General features: G+C 44.5%; 1 protein-coding gene across 4 annotated transcripts in view; it reads left to right on the forward strand.

Moving 5' to 3' along the window:
• KIAA1217 (KIAA1217 ortholog) overlaps positions 1 to 20,985 on the forward strand; it is a 323,890-nt gene that overhangs the window by 136,433 nt on the left and 166,472 nt on the right. For all 4 annotated transcript variants that reach the window (XM_007445857.1, XM_007445860.1, XM_007445859.1 and 1 more), the window contains exon 3: positions 19,951 to 20,149. In XM_007445857.1, coding sequence (XP_007445919.1) covers positions 19,951 to 20,149 — 199 coding nt within the window. The remainder of the gene's footprint in view (positions 1 to 19,950; positions 20,150 to 20,985) is intronic.

Genomic DNA, 20,985 nt, shown 5'->3' on the forward strand with positions numbered 1-20,985 from the left:
CTGTCATTGGTAGCAGCTACACAAGCTGTCAGCCCATTGTGGTTTCTTTCAAAGACTGGTTATGTACCTCCAAAGTGAGTTTGCACAGGGGACTCTGTGAGGTGTACTGAAGAGGGTGAAGACTGACGAAAAGCAGTCAGTGTGGAGGGCGTCTTGTTTCCTCCTAAGCTTGGGACGTCAGCTGCTGCCTTCCATCATGCTGGCGACTGTATTATCGTACTTGCTAAGTTCAAGGCGCCCCCTTGTGGTGCGACTGATACTAATCAACATGAGAAAACAAAATGGCGAGATTACAAGTGATATAGAGGCAATGCCTTTGGATATAATCTTATTGCTCTCCTCATTTTTAAGGCTCTCAAAAGAATAAAATATTTTTTCTCCTTTTGTTTTAAATTCATCTGTAGCTATTCAACTCATATTCAATGCTAAGTTTTTTGGAGGTAGAAGCGAATCAGAAAAGCAAGCGCAAATAATTTGATGCCAAATCCCAGGTGACTTTTAAAAATAATTTGGTGGGCTTCCCAGGTGGCGCAGTGGTTGAGAGTCCGCCTGCCGATTCAGGGGACGCGGGTTCGTGCCCCGGTCCGGGAAGATCCCACGTGCCGAGGAGCGGCTGGGCCCGTGAGCCACGGCCGCTGAGCCTGCGCGTCCGGAGCCTGTGCTCCGCAACGGGAGAGGCCACAACGGTGAGAGGCCCGCGTACCGCAAAAAAACAAAACAACGACAACAAAAATTTCGTATTTTTAATTACAAAAGTAATACTTGTAAATTCTAGAAATGTTAGAAAGAACAGGTAAAGAGTAAAAGAATCATTTACCCTCTCACAACACACGTGGATTAACATTTTGTTATGTATCTTTTTTTTTTTTTTTTTTTAGGCATATAGACTCAAAAGAAACCCAAACGTGCCATTTTTCAAACATGATTATATGTGTGGACTTCATTCTGTGTTGTTAGAGTCGGCTGCTTCATCATTCTTAGTGTTGCTTGATTTGGTTGGTTCCATTGTGTGCACACCTTACAATACACAAACACAACACCATGTGGGGCTTTCTTGTGGGTTATTGTAGATTTCCTTATGATTAATTGCTCTAAATAGAATGGCTGAACCAAAACGGTGTACAGAATTTTAAGACATTTGACATTTATTGCCTGGTTATTTGTTTAAGTAAGGCATCTTTTTGACAACGCAATTTTTTTTTTTTTAAAGTCTCAAATTCCTAGCATTTGCCTTCTTAGTCTGTGCCAAGAATTGTGCATTGTGTTTTACATGCCTCAATCTCAGTTAATCCTCACAACAACCGTGAGACTTAAATACTCTTAATGTCCCCACTTACAGATAAGGAAGGTCAGGCTTAAGGAAAATAAACTGCTGTCACATGACTTCAAAAGCAGGAAGACAGTAGTAGGCTTTCAGAAAGGTGATTAAAAATAGCACTTTGCATCCCTCGAATCTTGAACTAAGTGGAAACTAAGAGTGATAATGTTCTATTTGTAAAATAAAGACAGTAAGAGAGGAGGAAGAGGAAATGTGCTACCATAAATTTAGAAACATGAATAAGAATCTAAGTTGAGGCTCTGGCAATTAGATCTCCATGTTAGAAGATATGGTGGACAACTCAGTGATTACCGTGGAATTACAATCTCTAGGGAACTCCTAATATAGACATGTTTTCACTAGATCTTTTCATTTTGTTCCTGAATGCATTTTCTTTAACCACAGTTAGTCTTCAGACTGGTCAAACCACTCCCAAGTAGTCAAAAGTTGACTAAAGGGAAAGTGGTACCGGAAAAATCTCCAATTTCTGAATAAAACCAGATCTTTTTTGTGAGTTCAAAGAATTTGGCAATCACCAGCTTTTTTGCAGTTTTTCTCTCATTGTTGCTCGCTAGAGACCTACATTTCACTTTTGTCACCTTTGTCCATACTCTTTGATTTTTCTATTATTATATAACTCTTCATTATAGAAAACACAGGCACAGCAAAACAAAGTAAATAAATATCCCCCATCAGTGTTATAAATCCTGTGTTTATTGTTCATCTTTGGTTCTCTCTACAAAATCTGGGTATTAGGCATTTGCCCAATATTTGCTATTCCTGATCAGCTCTTCTTGGGCTCATCAGCATTGTTTTTATTCTTAAGGGGAAAAAAAAAACTGTTGAACCTGTTTTCCTTCCAGCTACACTTAGCCTTTCAAAGACATTCCAAGTACCATTCAGTGTAAGAGCAACATCTGTAGTTTCTCTGCCATTTTCCTCTTCGGATAGCCATTGGATTTATTGGGAGCCTTTGAGGTAATTAAAGTGTCCTTCTGTTTCATTTTTACAGCGTTATTATTTTTGCCGCTCCAGCTGTTTCCTTGTGGTGGCGAGCGGTCGTTTTTCTCCAGTTACATTTCCCTCGATCTTGATGTAACCTCACTATATTGATAAAGTACTTGATTATCATTATAATTCTCTGAAGTGACTTGCAGACACTCAACTCCTTTCCCACCCAGTCTTTTTTTTTTTTTCTTTAAGAACAATTTTCTGGTTTATAGTCAAATCCATAAATCAGGCTTCTAAGTTCTACCCACTTGATGTAACGGGAGTATGTGAGTGGCCTAATAAAATCCAGTTTTCTTTCTCTGCTTTCTTACTGTCGGGCTCAAAACCTGTAGGGCTCAAAATATTTTCCATGCAGGTGGAGCCTGGCAAGAAGTGAAAAAGCTTCCTGTGAGTTTCATTTTGTAATCCTGAGAAAATTTCTATCAGTGTAGAGATTAATGTTCCTGTGGCCTCAAGTCCCTTTCTCTGTAGGAGCCATTGCATCTTCTGAGATGGAACACCCCCCCTCCCCCAGCACCCCTGGGTCCTTCCCGCTCTGACTCAGGGACACTCCTCCAGCTTCTGCATTCTCTTGACCTTAGTCAACGAAGGCAAGAAAGATGCAGCCACGGCCGGGTTTGCTCCAAGCGTGGAGCGTTTGACCATTTATGAGATTCTCTTGCCCTTTCTTCCTTGGATTTCAGGTGCTCCTCAACTAAAGCAGCTGCTGTAGTGACTTTCTTTGTCCCCTCGTGTCCAGCTTTTCTAAGCTTGTTGCAGGTTCCTCTGCTGAGAGTCGCCTTGCAGAGAGAGGTTGGGGGTCTCCGCCCCTCCTGGCAGCCTCACGGTTGGGGCGCTGGTCTCCTCCAGCCCCTTCCGTTCTCTGTCGCCTGTGTGCAGGGCTGTGTCCCCCCAGGTCCTCTGCCCTCAGCCCATTTTATTCCCCATCTCCTTGAGATGGAAACTGTGATTTTCTGTACCTCTTTCCCCCTTGTCTGTCCACAACAGCTCTTCAAATCTATCATCCTGTTTGCATCTTGCACTTTTATTTATCATGCACCTACAGGGTGTTATTATTTGTGGTCTACATTGGGGTATTTCTTTCATAGTTGAGGAAACCTATAAACTTGGGAGCAGAGAATCAGAGGCCCTACAGCAACCCTCACCTTTCAAAGGAGAATATATTCACCTCGAAAAGAGCTTTTATGAGGTCAGTCTAGCTAATAGTTCTTCTAATGGTGTCACTCCCCTATTCTCTTAAAAGTCTCTTTTCCTTTTTAACCCCCAAGTGCATTCTGGGTAGAATATTTTAGTACTGTTCTTGTCTGGAGACCTGTCTTTTGGCTTTCGGAGATAGCTGTCTGAATTCAAGTGTGCTTTTTCTTGTGGAGATTTGTGTCGGATATGTGTAAGACTAGGTTCTAAATAATACAGAATTATTCAGAAATAAAGGAAATACACACATAGTACATATCTATATCTAAGTCTGTCATGGTGTATGAATCATGGATATTGTATAATTCAGTTATGATGGCATTTAGGGGCTCTGTGTGTGCTGGTTATCCATGTGGATATATCTGTATGCATATGCAGTAACTTATGAAGTGAGCTGCCAAACCGTGACACCTCATTGGCTGATTTTTTTCTCTTTTTTGCCTTTTTCTTTTGAATTGTGGAAACGTATACATGACTTACAATTTAGCACCTTAACCATTTTTAAGTGTACAGCTCAGTAGCGTTAAGTAGGTTCACGTCATTGTACAGCCAACCTCCAGAACTCTTTTCATTTTGCTAAATTGAAACTCTGCATGCATTAAACAGCTCTTCCCCAATCCCCCTTCCCCAGCCCCTGGTGACCACCATCCTACTTTCTATTTCTGTGAATTGACTACTGTACATACCTCACGTAAGTGAACTCATACAGTATTTGTCTTTTTGTGACTGGCTTATTTCACTTTGTATTATGTTCTAAAGGTTAATCAATGTTGTAGCATGTAACAGAATTCCTTTTTAAGGCTGAATGCCTTTCAATATGTATAGACCACATTTTGTTTATCCGTTCATCTGTTGATGGACATTTGGGTTGCTTCCACCTTTTGGCTATGGTAAGTAATGCCACCATGAACGTGGTGGTAGAGGTATCTCTTTGAGACCCTGCCTTTCATTCTCATGGCTGATTTTTGGATGCAAGAGTAAGTCATTCTTCTTGCATGAGGATTATGAAGTTTTCATTTTTTAAAACACAAAACCATCTTTCCATCCTGGTTTTTTTAAAAAATTAAGTTATCCGAAAGTTAGTCAGTGGGTCAATAAGAATTAAAATGTTTAAATACTTGTACAGTAAGCATAGTAAGTGGAAGACATCCTCCAGGGTCAGCCAGGTTCAGATGTCAGAATTTGTTCCCTGAACTATAATTCTGATCTGCTGTTCCTGTAAGTACTCACCTTAGATCTTCTCGTGAATAAGTCTTGTCATCTGGTGTGGCACAGCCCAGGCACAAAAAGTCCTGCACTGTTGTCGTCGTAGAGCCTCCCAGTGGCCAGTGGCCCAGTGGCCAGTGCCAATCAAGATGGCACCACCAGACTGCATTCTGACTGAGGAAGGTATTTCATTCTGGCTCTGGTCACCCGCCTGCAACCCTGAGACACCCTCAAGGACAACAAGCCAGTGTGATATATTCTCATATGACCAGGTGGATTTAGAAGGGCCCCGCTGTAAGACATGTCGGGGAAAACTCACTGCCAGTCAGGGCTGGCTTTCACCATATCTCTCTAAATCCTATGGATGGAACTGCCACCTTTCTGTCTTTCTTTGTCTGGGGAGAGGGCTTCACGGTGCTGCATTGTCATCATGAGCAAATAGATGATTCCTTTGGGTTAACTATTCTTTTTCTGTTCCTGTTTTCACCCTTTTTCTTTTCTATTTTTTCTCTCTCTTTTTCTCCTGATACACAGGCTTTGCAGTGCATGCTGATCTCTCTTCAGGCAGAACTTGACATTCAAAGGTACTTGATGAAAATTGAATCATCTCAGCGAGTTAGTACTTTACCTTTTTTTCTCAGCATTGAGTCTTACCTCGCCGCATGCCTTTTCACTCAGCTGCGTGTGGCATTCTAATCAGTGTCAGCCTGTTCCTGTCCCCATCTACCCTGAGCCTGGGTTTAAACCTCTCAGAGCCAAATGCTTGCAGCATTCCCAAACTTGTGCATTTTTTTTTAAATCATGAGAGTGAATATTAAAAATGAACACTAATCGCATGCTTGCTTCGAAATCTGTCATCAACTTTTCCACAGTTTGAGTTGTGGGATCGGCAGTAACGCAGCGGCAATTCAGAGATCTCTGCACAGTCCTCTGAAAAGTGGGGCTCTGGCCCCAGCAGCTTTCTCAAGGCAGAAAGGTTCTGGAGGTGAAACAGAAACCTATCCTTCTAACAGCCTCAGAGCTCTGGGACTCTTCTTTCGCTTGGCTCCAAAACATCCAGTATGGGGTCCAGACCATTTCACTGGCATACATCTTAATAATAAAAATGATAGGAACAGACATATTAATATAAAGTTTACTAGGCACCAAGCACCGTTCTAAGTGCTTTACAAGCATTAACCTCTCACACCAGCCCCACGGGGTAGGCATCGTATGGTCCCCATTTTATAAATGAAGGAACTGAGGCACAGGGAAGTTCAATACCTTGCCCAGGGCCACATAACAGGTAAGTTCGAGTTGGCACTCCAGGCAGTCAGCCCCCAGAGTCAGTTTCAATATATTATTTATTTCCCCATAACCCTCAATGTCCCCTATTTCATAATAGGTCAGTTTAGAATGTTACACCTGGAAGGGAGTGGAGAGTTTCCAGTACTTGGACACCTGGCTTGGCACTGGATACCTGTACCAACTGACCCATTGGCACATGGCCACCCGTATCCTTTTTGTCCCCCAAACGTGGCCTGTTACTTTATTGTCTCCGGAGCTTGCCCAGATGAGAACCATTTGGTCTTTACTGTGAGGCCCAAAACACACTGTGCTTAGGAAGCATCCAGCGGTCTGGCTTTAGTGCATCTGTGACTTCCTGGCCATTCGGTCAGTTTTCAATGACCTCTTCACCTTCCTTTTCTTATAATCATTCTCTTTGATCTTGTCTAAAGTCACAAGCTCAAATTAGAAAGTTCCTGCCCAAACGAATAGACATAGAAGGAAAAGTTGGGGGACACATACTACAGAGACCCATGGTCCCACTCTACACCAGCTCAGTTCTGAGGAGGTGTTTACCTTTCATTTTTTCCACGAGTTCTTAATTGTTTTCACAGCTCTGTAATTCATGCAAAATAGAGCTGTCTTTATGATTTCCTTGCGCACATATTGTGCACCAAATAGAAATGCAGAAAAGGAAGCATGGAGAGCTCTTCCCCACAACTTTACATGCTGCCATTAACTGCTCCTTTCTACTTTCAGAACAGAGACTTGACATCCTGATGTAGGGTTTTCTACAGAGTTTGGGGTCCCTCTCACTGTTCTTTTTTTCTTAAAGCCTGAAATAAATCCTCATTGCTAACTTTTATTTTTTGACATATCAGCAAATAATGGAATATGTGAGAATTTTTCAAGAGCTTTTTTTTTTTTTAAGGTTTTAAACACAAGTTACGGTGACAATGGTGTTTTTTGGGGAAGGAGTGGGATGAAAGTTAAGGTGGGAAATTGAAGATGTTCTTTCTTCTCTGACAAAGAGTGACTCCCAGAGCCTCTGAGGATGGCACAATCTCTATTTTGAAGTTGGAAGTAATCATTTGCCGACTTCAGGCAAGGTGGTGGCAGTAAGAGGTTGGGAGTATCCTCTCCTCTCACATAGGACCCCACAAACCATGGGACCTTCCGAGCACAGCAGGGAGCCAAGCCATGTAGAACCATCCCTACGAGAATGTACTACATAGAGCAGCTGAATGCTTCCCATCATTTATTGTTGACAAATTCCTGGGCATTTTTTCCTCAGTGACTCCTCACCACAATCATATCAAGCAGATACTCAGATTTTTTGTTTGTTTGTTTGTTTGTTTGTTTGTTTGCGGTACGCGGGCCTCTCACTGCTGTGGCCTCTCCCCTTGCGGAGCACAGGCTCCGGACGCGCAGGCTCAGCGGCCATGGCTCACGGGCCCAGCCGCTCCGCGGCATGTGGGATCTTCCCGGACCGGGGCACGAACCCGTGTCCCCTGCATCGGCAGGCGGACTCTCAACCGCTGCGCCACCAGGGAAGCCCAGATTTTTTTTTTTAATAAAAGTGAGAACTAAGGTTCAAAGAGCTTCCCTATGGGGTCGCACTGCCAGTGCATGGCAGGATTGGAGTCTGTGTTCTGCAAGAACAGCATGATAAAAAGACTAAAGTCCTCTCATTCTAGATCTTGTTCTCCTTCCATCTCTCCAAACTCCGGTATTCTTTCTTGTAGCAGAACTAGAGGGGAAAAGGACCTTTGACCTGAAAAGCTCGTCGGAATTTTCACAAGGTTTTTTTCGTTTGAAAATCAGTGCAGGGAAATGGGGAGGGCAGTTGGTGGTGGTCATGGGCTGTGTGTGTTTAGAAACGAGAGTTTGAAAACCAACAGCAGCTTCTACTCCCAAGATGTCCGGATAGGGTCTGGCCTCGAGCACTGAAGCTTGGTGACCTCGGGCACCGCAGTGTCCCCGCTGATACTGAAGGCCAGTTCCTTCTTCACTGTGAGGATGGGCATCTTCAAATCTCCCAGGAGAGTCTGAGGAAGGGGGGCCTCTGCTATCGAGGAAACCTCTTTGGTTTCACAACAATGTGGTTAAGCTCTAGGGGCATCACCCCTGGGCCTGGGGTCCCACATCCTCTCCAAACTGAAGTCTGGGCTGCAGAGATGAGCTTAATGATGGCTTTTGTAAGGAGGCCTTCTAAGGTGCATATTTAGCACTAAGTGTGAGGCTGGTCGTATTTTACTTGAAATTTCAAAGCCTGCAAGCAGGTCCCTTTCCTTTCATCTCCGTCATAACACGTCCTCACGCGGACACCTATTATCCTGAAGCCTTTTCAGTGCATTCCGGGCACTCTGAGTTGCAAAGGCACCTGCTGCCTTGTTCAAGCCCCTCCCAACGGGGGCGGTAGGAGCCAAAGCCTCGGAAACTGTTTGTTTGTTTATAATGCACACCGTCTTGGTTCACGGGTAAAAGGAAAGAGAAAGAAACGGATTGATTGACTTAAGGCCGCTCACAATAAAGAGACATCTACCTTCAGGTGGCTAAACTAAAAATCGAAAGGGAAAACCTCATAAGAGGAGGAGACAAAGTTATGAATATGGCCAACTCTGATTGGCTTGGACATTAAATTTAGCTTCGACTTTTCTGATATATGCGGTATTTTATATATATTTGATATACCTCTCATTATAGGACAAAGTACTACTTATGACTCCTTCACAAGGCAGAATTATTTTCTTTGTTTTAAATTCTAAAAGAAACATTGTTTGCTCATGCCTTCAGAAAAGGGACGTCCATCAACGTAACAGACAGGATCAACAGGAAAACAGCAGTATTCTTCATCTGGCCTTTTATTTCACATCAACTCCTTCAAGATGAAGCACAATACTAAATAATAATTGTAGGAACGTGCATCTGAAAGGGGTGGGGCGGGGGGCTGAGTTAATGAGATCCAGTTTTGGAACTTGCTGATGGTGTAAGTTTCTAACTTGATGGAAGGATGCTGAAGAGAGATGATGACGAGCCAGGCCTCATCGTCTTTAAACAGCATTTATCTCTTTCTGTCTTTGAAGGGAAATCAGAGAGCAGCCGATTCAAGGTGTTATATCAGAATCGAGTCTATGTCACACCCCAGGTAGGCCACCAGGCAGGCAGGTGGCAGGTTGACATCCAAACATCCTGGAAGTGGGAGAGGTTACACCTTATCTGTGGGTCAACCCACTTTGGCCTCTTCTCCAGGCACAGCTAAACCTCTTAAAGGAAAAAAGAAGAATCGCATCATCTACATATTATGAAGGGGTTGAAAAGTAGAAAATATCCAGGAGGTGGTAGAAAATCGCTAAAGTTCCAAATTTACCTGGAGTCAAATTGTAAAAACCTTAAAATGCAGTTACTGTAAGGGTGTCAGAACTCTGGATAGGAGAGTCTGTCTCCTTAAAAGGTGAAGTGCATGATCTGCATGTCCAAAAAATTGAATTGATGGCTTTGGGCTCTTCTTTCTTAATCATTTCTTTTTTTGAAAGTGGAAGTCTATGCAATTTTGGATTCCTGCAAAATTTTGCATGGCATGAAAATGGAAATGTGTCTTTGTTCCCGTGTTTTCCCCGTGAATTTGTGTCCTCATTTCAGGGGCCATCTATGAGGACAGACCTTTTACCTGGAATCTAATTGTGGGAAATAACACATGAGAGGCCCAGGTGGGCATGGGTATCTTCAGGTCACCATAGACAAGAATCCTTCTGGATTTTAAATGTTTTGTGAGAAAGTCTTCCCTTCCCCTGATCCACTCTTTAAAAATATCGTGCTTACGCAGTAAATCTCTGACTTGCAAAAGCAATATTATCCTCATTTTGGAGAAATAAAGACGAAAGTATATTACTCATACTACTACTGTGTAAAAGAAACCAAGGCTAGTATTTGGGTGTATTCCTAGCATTTCTTAGATTATGAAAAAAAGTTCTTAAAAGCACCTTGATTATGACTGCATAGTATTCCATAGTGTGGCTCCATTGCGATTTGTTAACCAGCCTTCTAAGTTTCTAGATTTATTTATTCTATTAAAGATGTAATATGTACAGATTTGTTCCCTGACCCTCAACTATAGTGAGTAACACTTTTCTTCATTTTTGTATATCAAATTAATCTGGCTTGGCTTCAGCAGTTATTGAGAAATGTATTCTCGTCACTTGGGGTCATCAAGAAATCCTAGGGATCGCATCTAGTCTGATAGAACTGGGTAAGGTTTCTGGGTCTCCTGGGACTCAGCAGATGGCCTCCTAGTGGTCTGTTTGCAGGTGGGCTCATGGGGCTGTCTGCCAGGCTAAGCCAAGGCACACCCTTCAGCCACTCTGAGCACACCACACACCCCTCCTCCACCCAGGGCCACTCCTTGTAAATGGAATCCAGGCCTCCATAGTTTGAAGAACATCCTCACCATCACCACCACCACCAACAAAGCTAGCGTCCTCTTCCCAGCCCTGCAAGGTCACTCAGCCCCCCTCTTCCTGCCCAATTAGCAACCTTTCTCCTCTCACACTGCGGGGGTCGGGGGTGGGCAACCCCAGACTCATCTTCCAAACACCTTTACCCTCTGAGCCCAATCTAGGGAGGGAGTCTTTGGGGTGACCTCTGTAGCACTGAGACACTGATCACAGCCCTTCCACCTGGGAAGACCTTGGAACACAAAGGCTTGGCAGTTTCCCCAGGAACTTGGGGATGGGGGTAGATGTTCCATCATGTTTGTTGCTGACAGCCATGAGGACAAGATAAGTTGATAATATCTCAGAAGAGTCAACTGACGCACAGATACCTCGAAAGAGAGTGTCTGTGTCGTGTGATGCTTCTTGAAATAATGAGGAAGCATCCTTGTCTGAACAGAGGTGTCCTTGTCATGCGATTCTTGGCATCTGCGGGAGGGGGCTTTGCATGGTGAGAGTGCGTTGGCAGAGGGATCCTGCTTGTCTCACTCGGCTCTGTGCAGTGCCTGCCTCGCCGCAGGGATGCCTGTGGCCGGCTCTGGCCGGGGAGGCGAGGGGAGCTGACTCCCCAGCCTCACGGCCTTTTCATCTTTCTGATCTGTTAATGAACTAATAGGCACAGTGAAGGAAAAATGGGGAAGCAAAAGACACAGCTGTACTTTGCTCAACTGCTGAATCGTCTGATTTTAGTCCAGACCAAACATCTTTTCTGTTTTCACAGGTGAAAATCATGAAAAATGTCTGGGTACCCTTTTGGTGGAAAGAGGGAGGAAGGGGTTGAAATATTACCCTTGAAGAAACAGGGTATAAACTGAGTTTATCAAGGATAATTCATCGAAATAAATCCTAGAGAAAAATGTATCCCCTTTGTCCAAGCTGGGGAAGGGAAATACTGATTTGCAGAGCTAAACCTAAGTCCGTCTTTATGAGAATCTCAGATATGCACAGTTGGAAGTTGGTATTAGAATGGGAGGTGTGTGTGCATATATGTCTTTCTTGTGTTAAGACCCAGAAATACCTGGTTACTGGTGAACCTGGCATGTGTCCACAAACTACTCCCAGGAAGCACCCAGATACACATTCAACACTGTATCGTGTGTGTGTGTGTGTGTGTGTGTGTGTGTGTGTGTGTGTGTGTGTGTGTGTTAAGGTTTCTGGGTCTCCTGGGACTCAGCAGATGGCCTCCTAGTGGTCTGTTTGCAGGTGGGCTCATGGGGCTGTCTGCCAGGCTAAGCCAAGGCACACCCTTCAGCCACTCTGAGCACACCACACACCCCTCCTCCACCCAGGGCCACTCCTTGTAAATGGAATCCAGGCCTCCATAGTTTGAAGAACATCCTCACCATCACCACCACCACCAACAAAGCTAGCGTCCTCTTCCCAGCCCTGCAAGGTCACTCAGCCCCCCTCTTCCTGCCCAATTAGCAACCTTTCTCCTCTCACACTGCGGGGGTCGGGGGTGGGCAACCCCAGACTCATCTTCCAAACACCTTTACCCTCTGAGCCCAATCTAGGGAGGGAGTCTTTGGGGTGACCTCTGTAGCACTGAGACACTGATCACAGCCCTTCCACCTGGGAAGACCTTGGAACACAAAGGCTTGGCAGTTTCCCCAGGAACTTGGGGATGGGGGTAGATGTTCCATCATGTTTGTTGCTGACAGCCATGAGGACAAGATAAGTTGATAATATCTCAGAAGAGTCAACTGACGCACAGATACCTCGAAAGAGAGTGTCTGTGTCGTGTGATGCTTCTTGAAATAATGAGGAAGCATCCTTGTCTGAACAGAGGTGTCCTTGTCATGCGATTCTTGGCATCTGCGGGAGGGGGCTTTGCATGGTGAGAGTGCGTTGGCAGAGGGATCCTGCTTGTCTCACTCGGCTCTGTGCAGTGCCTGCCTCGCCGCAGGGATGCCTGTGGCCGGCTCTGGCCGGGGAGGCGAGGGGAGCTGACTCCCCAGCCTCACGGCCTTTTCATCTTTCTGATCTGTTAATGAACTAATAGGCACAGTGAAGGAAAAATGGGGAAGCAAAAGACACAGCTGTACTTTGCTCAACTGCTGAATCGTCTGATTTTAGTCCAGACCAAACATCTTTTCTGTTTTCACAGGTGAAAATCATGAAAAATGTCTGGGTACCCTTTTGGTGGAAAGAGGGAGGAAGGGGTTGAAATATTACCCTTGAAGAAACAGGGTATAAACTGAGTTTATCAAGGATAATTCATCGAAATAAATCCTAGAGAAAAATGTATCCCCTTTGTCCAAGCTGGGGAAGGGAAATACTGATTTGCAGAGCTAAACCTAAGTCCGTCTTTATGAGAATCTCAGATATGCACAGTTGGAAGTTGGTATTAGAATGGGAGGTGTGTGTGCATATATGTCTTTCTTGTGTTAAGACCCAGAAATACCTGGTTACTGGTGAACCTGGCATGTGTCCACAAACTACTCCCAGGAAGCACCCAGATACACATTCAACACTGTATCGTGTGTGTGTGTGTGTGTGTGTGTGTGTGTGTGTGTGTGTGTGTGTGTGTGTATGTTACCAGCAGGACCCTTTTGTGCTTGCACCCAAGTTTTCTATTAAAAACAAAAGCTGATTTCTTGTCCTCTGAGTCATTAGCACCAGTGCCCCCCGCCAAAAAAAAATTACACATTTGTTACAAAACTAAGTACAGTTCTCTCTTACACTTGTGTTCCAGTTCTCACATCAATCTGTCATGCTCTAGAACCGGGATGTCCTCGGTCTGTTCCCCAGATCGGCCATCAGGATAAGACTGGCCCCGAGGAGATGTTGGCTCAGGTTTCGTCACTGTGGCCATCAGCCATGGAAGTTGTGAGAAGTAGCCAAAGAGCTGTGGGGAGACCCGTCCCGCTGCTTTAGAAGCACCCCAGGGTGTGGGTCCCCCGATGCACCTGAGAATGGCAGGTGCTCGGCTGCTGCGGCCACCTGGATGGGTTTATGTAAGGATGGAAGCCCCTATGGGAGCTCTTGGTCTTCGCATCCCCAGACCCAAACCCAGCAGAGGCCGTAGACTTTGGAAACAAGGAGGGCCGGAGAAGGGAGCGAAAGCACTGCGTTGTGGTTCTAAAAAGGACTCTGAGCAAATTTCAAAGCTTAAACGTTCCATAGCGGCGATTTGTCCGTTCTCCTGAGGTTAGAGGAGCGCAAAGCAGGGATGGTAAAGAAAACTAAAGTCTGGGGATCTTCCAGTGTTCGTGAACTTCAAATATTTTGCTCCTTTTATCTTTCATAAGAGCACGTAACACCTAGAAAAATCTCTTCAGTTGACGTCACAATTTTGACTGGATTTTGAGTTGAAAGCTTCCCAAGTGCAAGAAATGGGGTGAAAGTGTCTGAATGTCATGATTAAATTAACCATGTCAATTAGTGAGTATTAGGATAATGAGTCATTCTGAATACATTTGCATTTGCATGTGGGAAGCTTTACTCTATTTCTGAACTCTCTGTGGAAATTGGGCATTCATTAAAATGAAGTAAAATTTCAGTAAGGCAACGTTGGGTTTTCTTTTGAAAATAGAACATAATCTGATGCGAAGTGTGCGCCCTGGCTAATCAGACACCCCACTGTTGCCAACAGTTAGCATCTTACATAAAGGTACATTTGCAGGCTTTATTTTCTGGAGCTTGGCATTTCAAATGAGAGTTTACAGGCTCTGAAAACTGGGAATGACGAAACATCATCAATGCCTCCAGCCCTAATTTTCTTTTCTCTTTGCTTTTAGTCCCCAAATACAACATTGCATATAATAACAATTTGATCTCCTAGCAGAGCATACTCCTCATGGTGAACACTTCAGCCAGTACTTGTTCATGACCTTAAAATGCATGTATGGCAGCCTTTTAAAAATTAATGCTCTGCAACTGTGTTGCATGCACTTGAGGACATAAATGCAGGAACCTGGATCTTGGTGCTAGCTAGCTACATATTTCTGTAGAGCAAATGCGATAGGGGAAATCATTTGGGGGAAACCACTTGAAGGAATCTCAGTAAGCTGAAGTTTTCTGCGTGACATGATTTTTCTTCTTTTTTGTGGTGTGTATCTTAGAGTGATGAAATTTTAGTCCTGAAAGGACTAACTACCAACCAGTCAACCTCTGGTCTTACAGAAGAGGAAACTATGACTTAGCGAGATTGTACGTTGCCCAATTTTGGTGCAAGCTGGCCGACAGACTCCTGGTTAAATGACTTTACCCCTGTCAGCTCTGGAATCCTGCAGACTTGGTCCCAGTTCCTCCACTAGCTAGAATTTTCGGGCAAGTTGCTTCCACGATTTGTCTCCTCAATGTAGCCAGTATTATGAAGCGGCAGTGAGGGTTAAATGAGATGACCACACAATCAATCACAGTGCAGCAGGCACTGAATTTGTGAGTTCCTTTCTCTCTCCCCACACCCCTTCACTAGGAAGACGGTCTTCCTAGAGAACCTGTCTGCACGTGTTACGGATGACGCAGAGGAGGGATCTGCCTGAAGCCTCTTACCCCAGCATCCCTTGGTGATTGAAAGCCCTTTTGGAAGAATTAAAGACGAGAAAGGATCAGTGGGGTTCAGGTGGCCTGGTTGCACAGACTGCCCCTTCCTGCATGACCCCAAAGGACTTCCTGTTTGGGTGGTAGGTTTGGGATCACCTGATGATTTAGGGAAACATCTAGAAGGTTGTGATGGAAACAGAGGGGGGTGGTCATGGGTGTCCGTGAAGCACTGAAATCCAGCTTTCCAGGCCCTGGAGTCCTGCCCAGGTGGCTCAGAGAGCGTTTCCACCATTCTCTGCTTCCTGAATCTTCCCAGTTAGGGGCAGCTCCCCTCTCAGAAGCTTAGGGCAGGGGCTCCAAACACCATGCTGTAGATGATGCATGACCAAGAAAAGTCTTCTCCTGAGCCAAAATGAGAACAGTAACTCCCAACAGAAAGACTTTTTTCTTAAGCCAAATCTGAATTGTGTGAGTATCCTGACTCCCATTTTTTTGGTATGAAAATACCTTTCCTTTCTCGTGGCAACATGGTACCATACAGAGGGAAAATTTCAAGAGAGAGGGCATTTTTGGATGTCCCTTACTTTGCAAAATAAAATCCTAGTAACCCTGTATTTTGCCCTCCCCCATAATTTTTAAAAGAATGTTTAATTTGTGAAATACAAAATAATGAGAACAAATGCTCCAAAGAGTTTAACTTTCTCCACAGTTATTACCAATGTTATAAACCTGTGAGCCTCATAGCTGCCCAGGCAGGGGAGCTGTTAGAATTGGTCTTTGTCTGTGATGGTTTGCTTGGAAGACACAGAGTCACCTCAAACTGGTTTAAGTATAAGAATGGAATTAGTTGGAAGGAATAATTCGGAAAGACCTCACAGTGTACTGGACTCGGGAGCTGGCATGCCTAGGGGCCCAGGTAGCTGTTCTGTCTTTTAGGGTCTCCCATTGGAGTCATGGGGGCCTCTTGTCTCCCTTTTTCTATACAGATCTGCTTCATCCTTTCTCTGTACTCTTCTGTCTCTGTTTCACATTCCCTGTGCGTGTCAGCCACAGCTTCAAATGACCTCACATTTTAAGTTCTCAGTGGATACAGACTAAAGAGCTTCTTTGTCCCAGGGCTCCATTTCCAGGAAGAGCATGTGATTGGTCCAGCCAGGATCAGGTGGCTACTGCTTGGTCCAGTCAGCTGCGACTGGGCTGGGAGTGGGTGACCATACACTGCATCACTCAAACCAGGATACCTTTGAGAGTGGAAGGGAGTTACTACTAATATTTACACTGGGACAACAGGTGCAAAGCAGAATGGTCCAAGGATGCTGCAATCTGTATTTACCCTGATGTGGGACATTGGACATCAGGAACTTACCCATATGGGCCGGGAGGAATTCTGCAGAGAGGAGGGCATTGTTTGAGGGCCAGAACCCTTTCAAAGATGGCTAAGTGTCAAGTCAAATAACAAAAGGGGAACTTGGTCATGTATTCACTGTTACTGGAGAGGGTGTTGCCTGTACAAAAAGACGACTTGGTACTCAGCTGCTTCTGGACGGTGCATCTGTTAGCGCTCATTTGAGAGAGCAGAGAAGGACCTCAGAGTGTGCACGGGGGGGACAACTCCTTTAGAGGCCACCAGCTGTCCCACTCCCTCCTCCCATGTGCCCCCGAGTGCACACAGACCTGAGAACCTCAGTAGGTGACTTCGCTCAGACCATCCCTAGCACCTGTCACCTCTGCTCTCCGTCCTCTCCCGACCCATCCTTTAATGTCAGCACTTATCCCCCAAACCCCGTTCTGCCCTGTGCTGTCACAGTGACACATCTCTTAGTGCCTCTTGTCCAACTGTTACACATAGATTATCCTTGGCCCCAAAATATACCTTAAATGCGTTATAAGCTCAAGAACCACATACAGCACTTTTAACCTCCCGAGACTCGCACCGTGCTGAGTACCAAGTCCCTGTTTCAAATGCTTTTTGACTTTTTTTTTTTAATACGTCATATCATAGGGTATCTGACACCAGTGTCAGCAATTTTCATTGTCTTTTCTCTTCCCTAAATGATGTCTCAGCATCGAGCTGGCATCTGAGGGGAGAGCACGGTGTGAGAAGATTGCTAATATGCAGTGATAGTTTGCAATGGGAAAGTGAATGACATAATAAGAGCAGGTGTTTATATTTGGAACTGAATAGCTGTGTTTAGGAAGCTTAAAAAAAATAAAAAAGGATTGAGCTCTTATATCTTTATTTTTATACATACTCCAACCACGATGACCCTGAACAAGAAATAGAAATTTGATTTTGATTTTCTTCAAGGATTACTGCCTTTTGCAATGGCAAATGACAACTCATCAAATGCATTGTGTCTTCCGTGGGCCGCAAAGATGACCAAACACCAGAGGTTGTCATTGTAGCCATGTTGCTTCAAGTAATATTATTTCTTGGCTACTTTGCTAAGCTGAATGTATTTTCTTTCTTTCTTTCTTTCTTTTAAGTCAGGGATGAGGACATTTGAGTTTGATATTCTGCTGAGAATAGTAACCAGCTATCTACCTCACTGAAGACCATATGAATTTACATAACTCTTGGTGAGCTGGGCAGTGATTTAGGGTTGGGTTTTTTTTTTAAGTCTAGTAATACTCTCAAAGAGTGCCAAAAGCCAGATCCCAATCTTTGTAACACAAGCAGACTTTATGAAAAATAAACCACTTCGGGGCCTTGCACGGAAACATTAACCCAAAGCAAAGAGACAAGTTAACTGTTCATGGGTGTCCTTTCTGGCCATGATGTGGGCATGTCATCTGAGCGGAGAGTTTCCTGTGGAACACCGAGGCTGGCCACCTAGATGAAGGGGGTGCAGGGGGCTATGTGCTGACCTTACTCCTGTTTTCTTCTGTGGAAATGTCCTAAGAGGTGTAGCAGGGGTGGGTGTCTAGATAATACAGTAGCGCGCCTGCCAAGAGTGGTCTCCTGGTACTTTTAGCAAGAAAAGGGAAAGGAACTGACTATCGCATCCTCAAAGGGCTCCCCTAGAACATCAGGCACACCTGGGGCATCCCTGAAAGAGTTCTGTAGCTGAAGCCTTGAGGCAGGACCGGCTATGTATAATTCTTAGTGTATCTTGTTCCAAAAAATTATTAAGGGTTTCAAGACGGCCACAGCAGAGCATGAAACCAAGCCCAGAACACTTTTAAATGCTGAGTCGCTTGTACAACCACAAAGCTGGTCTTACCTTGACAGTTAAGTGCTTTTAACTTCAAAATGCATCCTTAGGAAGACTTAAGAGGACATTAAGGAATGCAAACCCCCCCCCCCCCCAAAAAAAAAAAAAAAAAAAAACCTGGCTCCTGGGGACTGCCTGTGTCCCACGACCAGCCCATCAGCACCTTTGGCATCTTAGTAAGAGAAAACTCACCTGCTGATTAATTCAGATCAGTTTGCCTGGAATTGTAATGAAAGCAGGGGCAGGCTTTGGAAGGGGGAAAGCTGAGATCATGCATTCATTCATCCTAAGCCCCCCAGTTTCACTGACTCCCTTTCTTTGACCTTCTACACGTATAATCTCCAGCCTCCACACAATAGCCCAAATGATCTTATGAAAAATGTATCTGATCCTGGCCACCTCCCCCTTCTCCCTGCCTCAAATACCTCAGTGTCATTCTGGTATCTTAGAGTCACATTGAAAATTCTCCCCTTGACGCTAAGGCTCCATGAGATCTGGGCTCTTCTGGTCTCCAGTCCCACCATGTCTCACCAGTACTTGCCACTTCTTTCTGCCTCCGGGACTTTGCACATGCTGTCCCTTCCACCTGGAATACCTTTTTCTTTTCATCCCACCCGCTGGCTTGCCACCTCCTCCCAACTTCCCTCATCCTTGAGGTCACAGTTTACTTGCTTTTCCAACTTTCCACCCACATACACCCCCTCCCCAGCCTGGGTTACACACTGTCAATGTCTTCAGTGTCTGTCCCCTGACTCGACTGTAAGCACCATGAGGGCAGGATCATGTCTCTTTTGTCTGTCGTTCTGTTCCCAGTACCTAGCATGTGCTAGCGTGTACCTAGCAGGTGCCTGGAACACAGTAGGCACTCACTAGGTATCTGTTGAAAGGATGAATGGACGTACCACACAGTTCGTGGTTTAAACTTAATTACACATTATCTTGTGTTATTTGTTGTCCTTCATTCATTTCACCAATTAGTTTTGAAATTCATTCACATCAGGCAACATGACGTCTGTCTGTCTCTGAATCGCCCACAGTGCTCAGTATATGTTCAAGGAACGTTATTGACCAACAGAGATTATGAGTGTTTTACACATTCAGTCCCTTGCCATTACAGTATAGATAACCAAGAGAGAAATTAAATTTTGTATTGTGTGTGTGTAAGTTATTATAGATACCGTCTGTTGATTGGCGAGGTAAGTAATAACCAAAACTAGACATAATCCAAATTAGGGGATTTCTGCCTCAAAAGAAAAAAATCAACTGTGATAGAAATATCTCCCTCACAATCATATTTTACTGATTTTGGAAACAGTCTTAATGGAAGAGTTTAAAGAACTGGGTGTGTTCAGTTTACTCTGGTGCGAGTGCATCATCCGTGTTAGGTGATACAAACGTGCACAATCCCATCTGCTGTGATCGGAACAACCACTAGAATTTGTCTGGACAAAGGAATTGATTTGCCATCGTTCCTTCCTGTAATGTGGCTTGTCCTCAATGCCTTGCTTGAAATGACATTTGCACAGTAGATGTCCAGTGACAAAAATCCTAATGGAATACTCAGGGACTTTTTTCTCTCACTAACTTTCACAACTGATACTTTGACCCACTCTGTCTTTATTTTTGTATCTAGTCCTTCCGATGGCCTTTTTCTCATTGCCATGTTGTTTTTCCAGATTAGTAGACCTTGATGGCATTAAAAATATTTTCAGCATAATTAATAATAGGCTATTTTCCACTTTCTTTCAAATGCCTTTTGCAGACAAGAAGCCCCAAACTGTCTCACAGTCCTCAGCCTCCCAACTTGGGTGACCCGGTAGAGCATTTATCAGAGGCATCTGGAGATTCTTTGGAAGCCATGTCTGAGGGAGAAACTCCAAGTCCTTTTTCCAGAGGCAGCCGGACTCGAGCGAGCCTTCCAGTGGTGAGGTCGACCAACCTGACGAAAGAAAGATCTCTGGGTAAGCTTCAAAAGGCAGTTTCTAATGTTTATTACTGCATGTGTGACTGTTTATGCTTCTGAACACATACCCCTGCATCTGCATGTTAATTTGATTTTGATTTGTAAACACACAAACTACTCAGAAACTGTTGATTTAACATCAAGCCTTGAGGAGTTACCTGCTGAAGGAGGAGCCAGTCCAACCGGTCTTTGGGGCTGGGCACATTCAGAACTGGCTGTGGTTAGTCACAGAGACTAGCAGTGCCTGTGGATATTCCTGGTATAAGGAATAGCAAGGGCCGGATTACAGAATGAGCCTCATTTCTTAGGGAACCTCCTCCACAGTTTCAGAATTGTGGACGGATGAGGTGTGAGCCCCACTCCACTGTCTGGCAGTCCAGGGGAGGACATGAATGGCTCCAGGAGGAAGCGGTACAAGGTGGCCAACACCGCCATGACTGGTAAGGAAAGCCAGAAACACAGGGCTGTTTTCTCTACCACCACATGAAAGGCTGGAGGGGTTTGGCAAGAGTTTGGCATAGCCTTGTCTTTCAATAAGCTTTTAGGAAAAACAGGATTCTCTCCTTCCGCCTTCACTTATCATTTGCTTTTTCATATTGGATATTCACTTTCTATCTTGCTGTGCTTTTTTTCTTCCCCCTAACCTCTTAACAAAAGATACAGGCCATAAAGATTTAGACCTTTTTGCAAATTGTGCTGGTGTTTCATATGCTTAACCTGCCATCTCAAGGTTCTGAGTCGGTACCTGTGTTTTTCTGATGTTTGTGGTCAGGAAAAAGAGGGGACAGAAACAGGGTCAACCCACAGAAGGCTTCAGGGTCTGGCCTCTGCAGA

The sequence above is a fragment of the Lipotes vexillifer genome, unplaced genomic scaffold (genome assembly GCF_000442215.2).
Source record: "Lipotes vexillifer unplaced genomic scaffold, Lipotes_vexillifer_v1.1 scaffold738, whole genome shotgun sequence".
Taxonomy (NCBI): domain Eukaryota; kingdom Metazoa; phylum Chordata; class Mammalia; order Artiodactyla; family Lipotidae; genus Lipotes; species Lipotes vexillifer.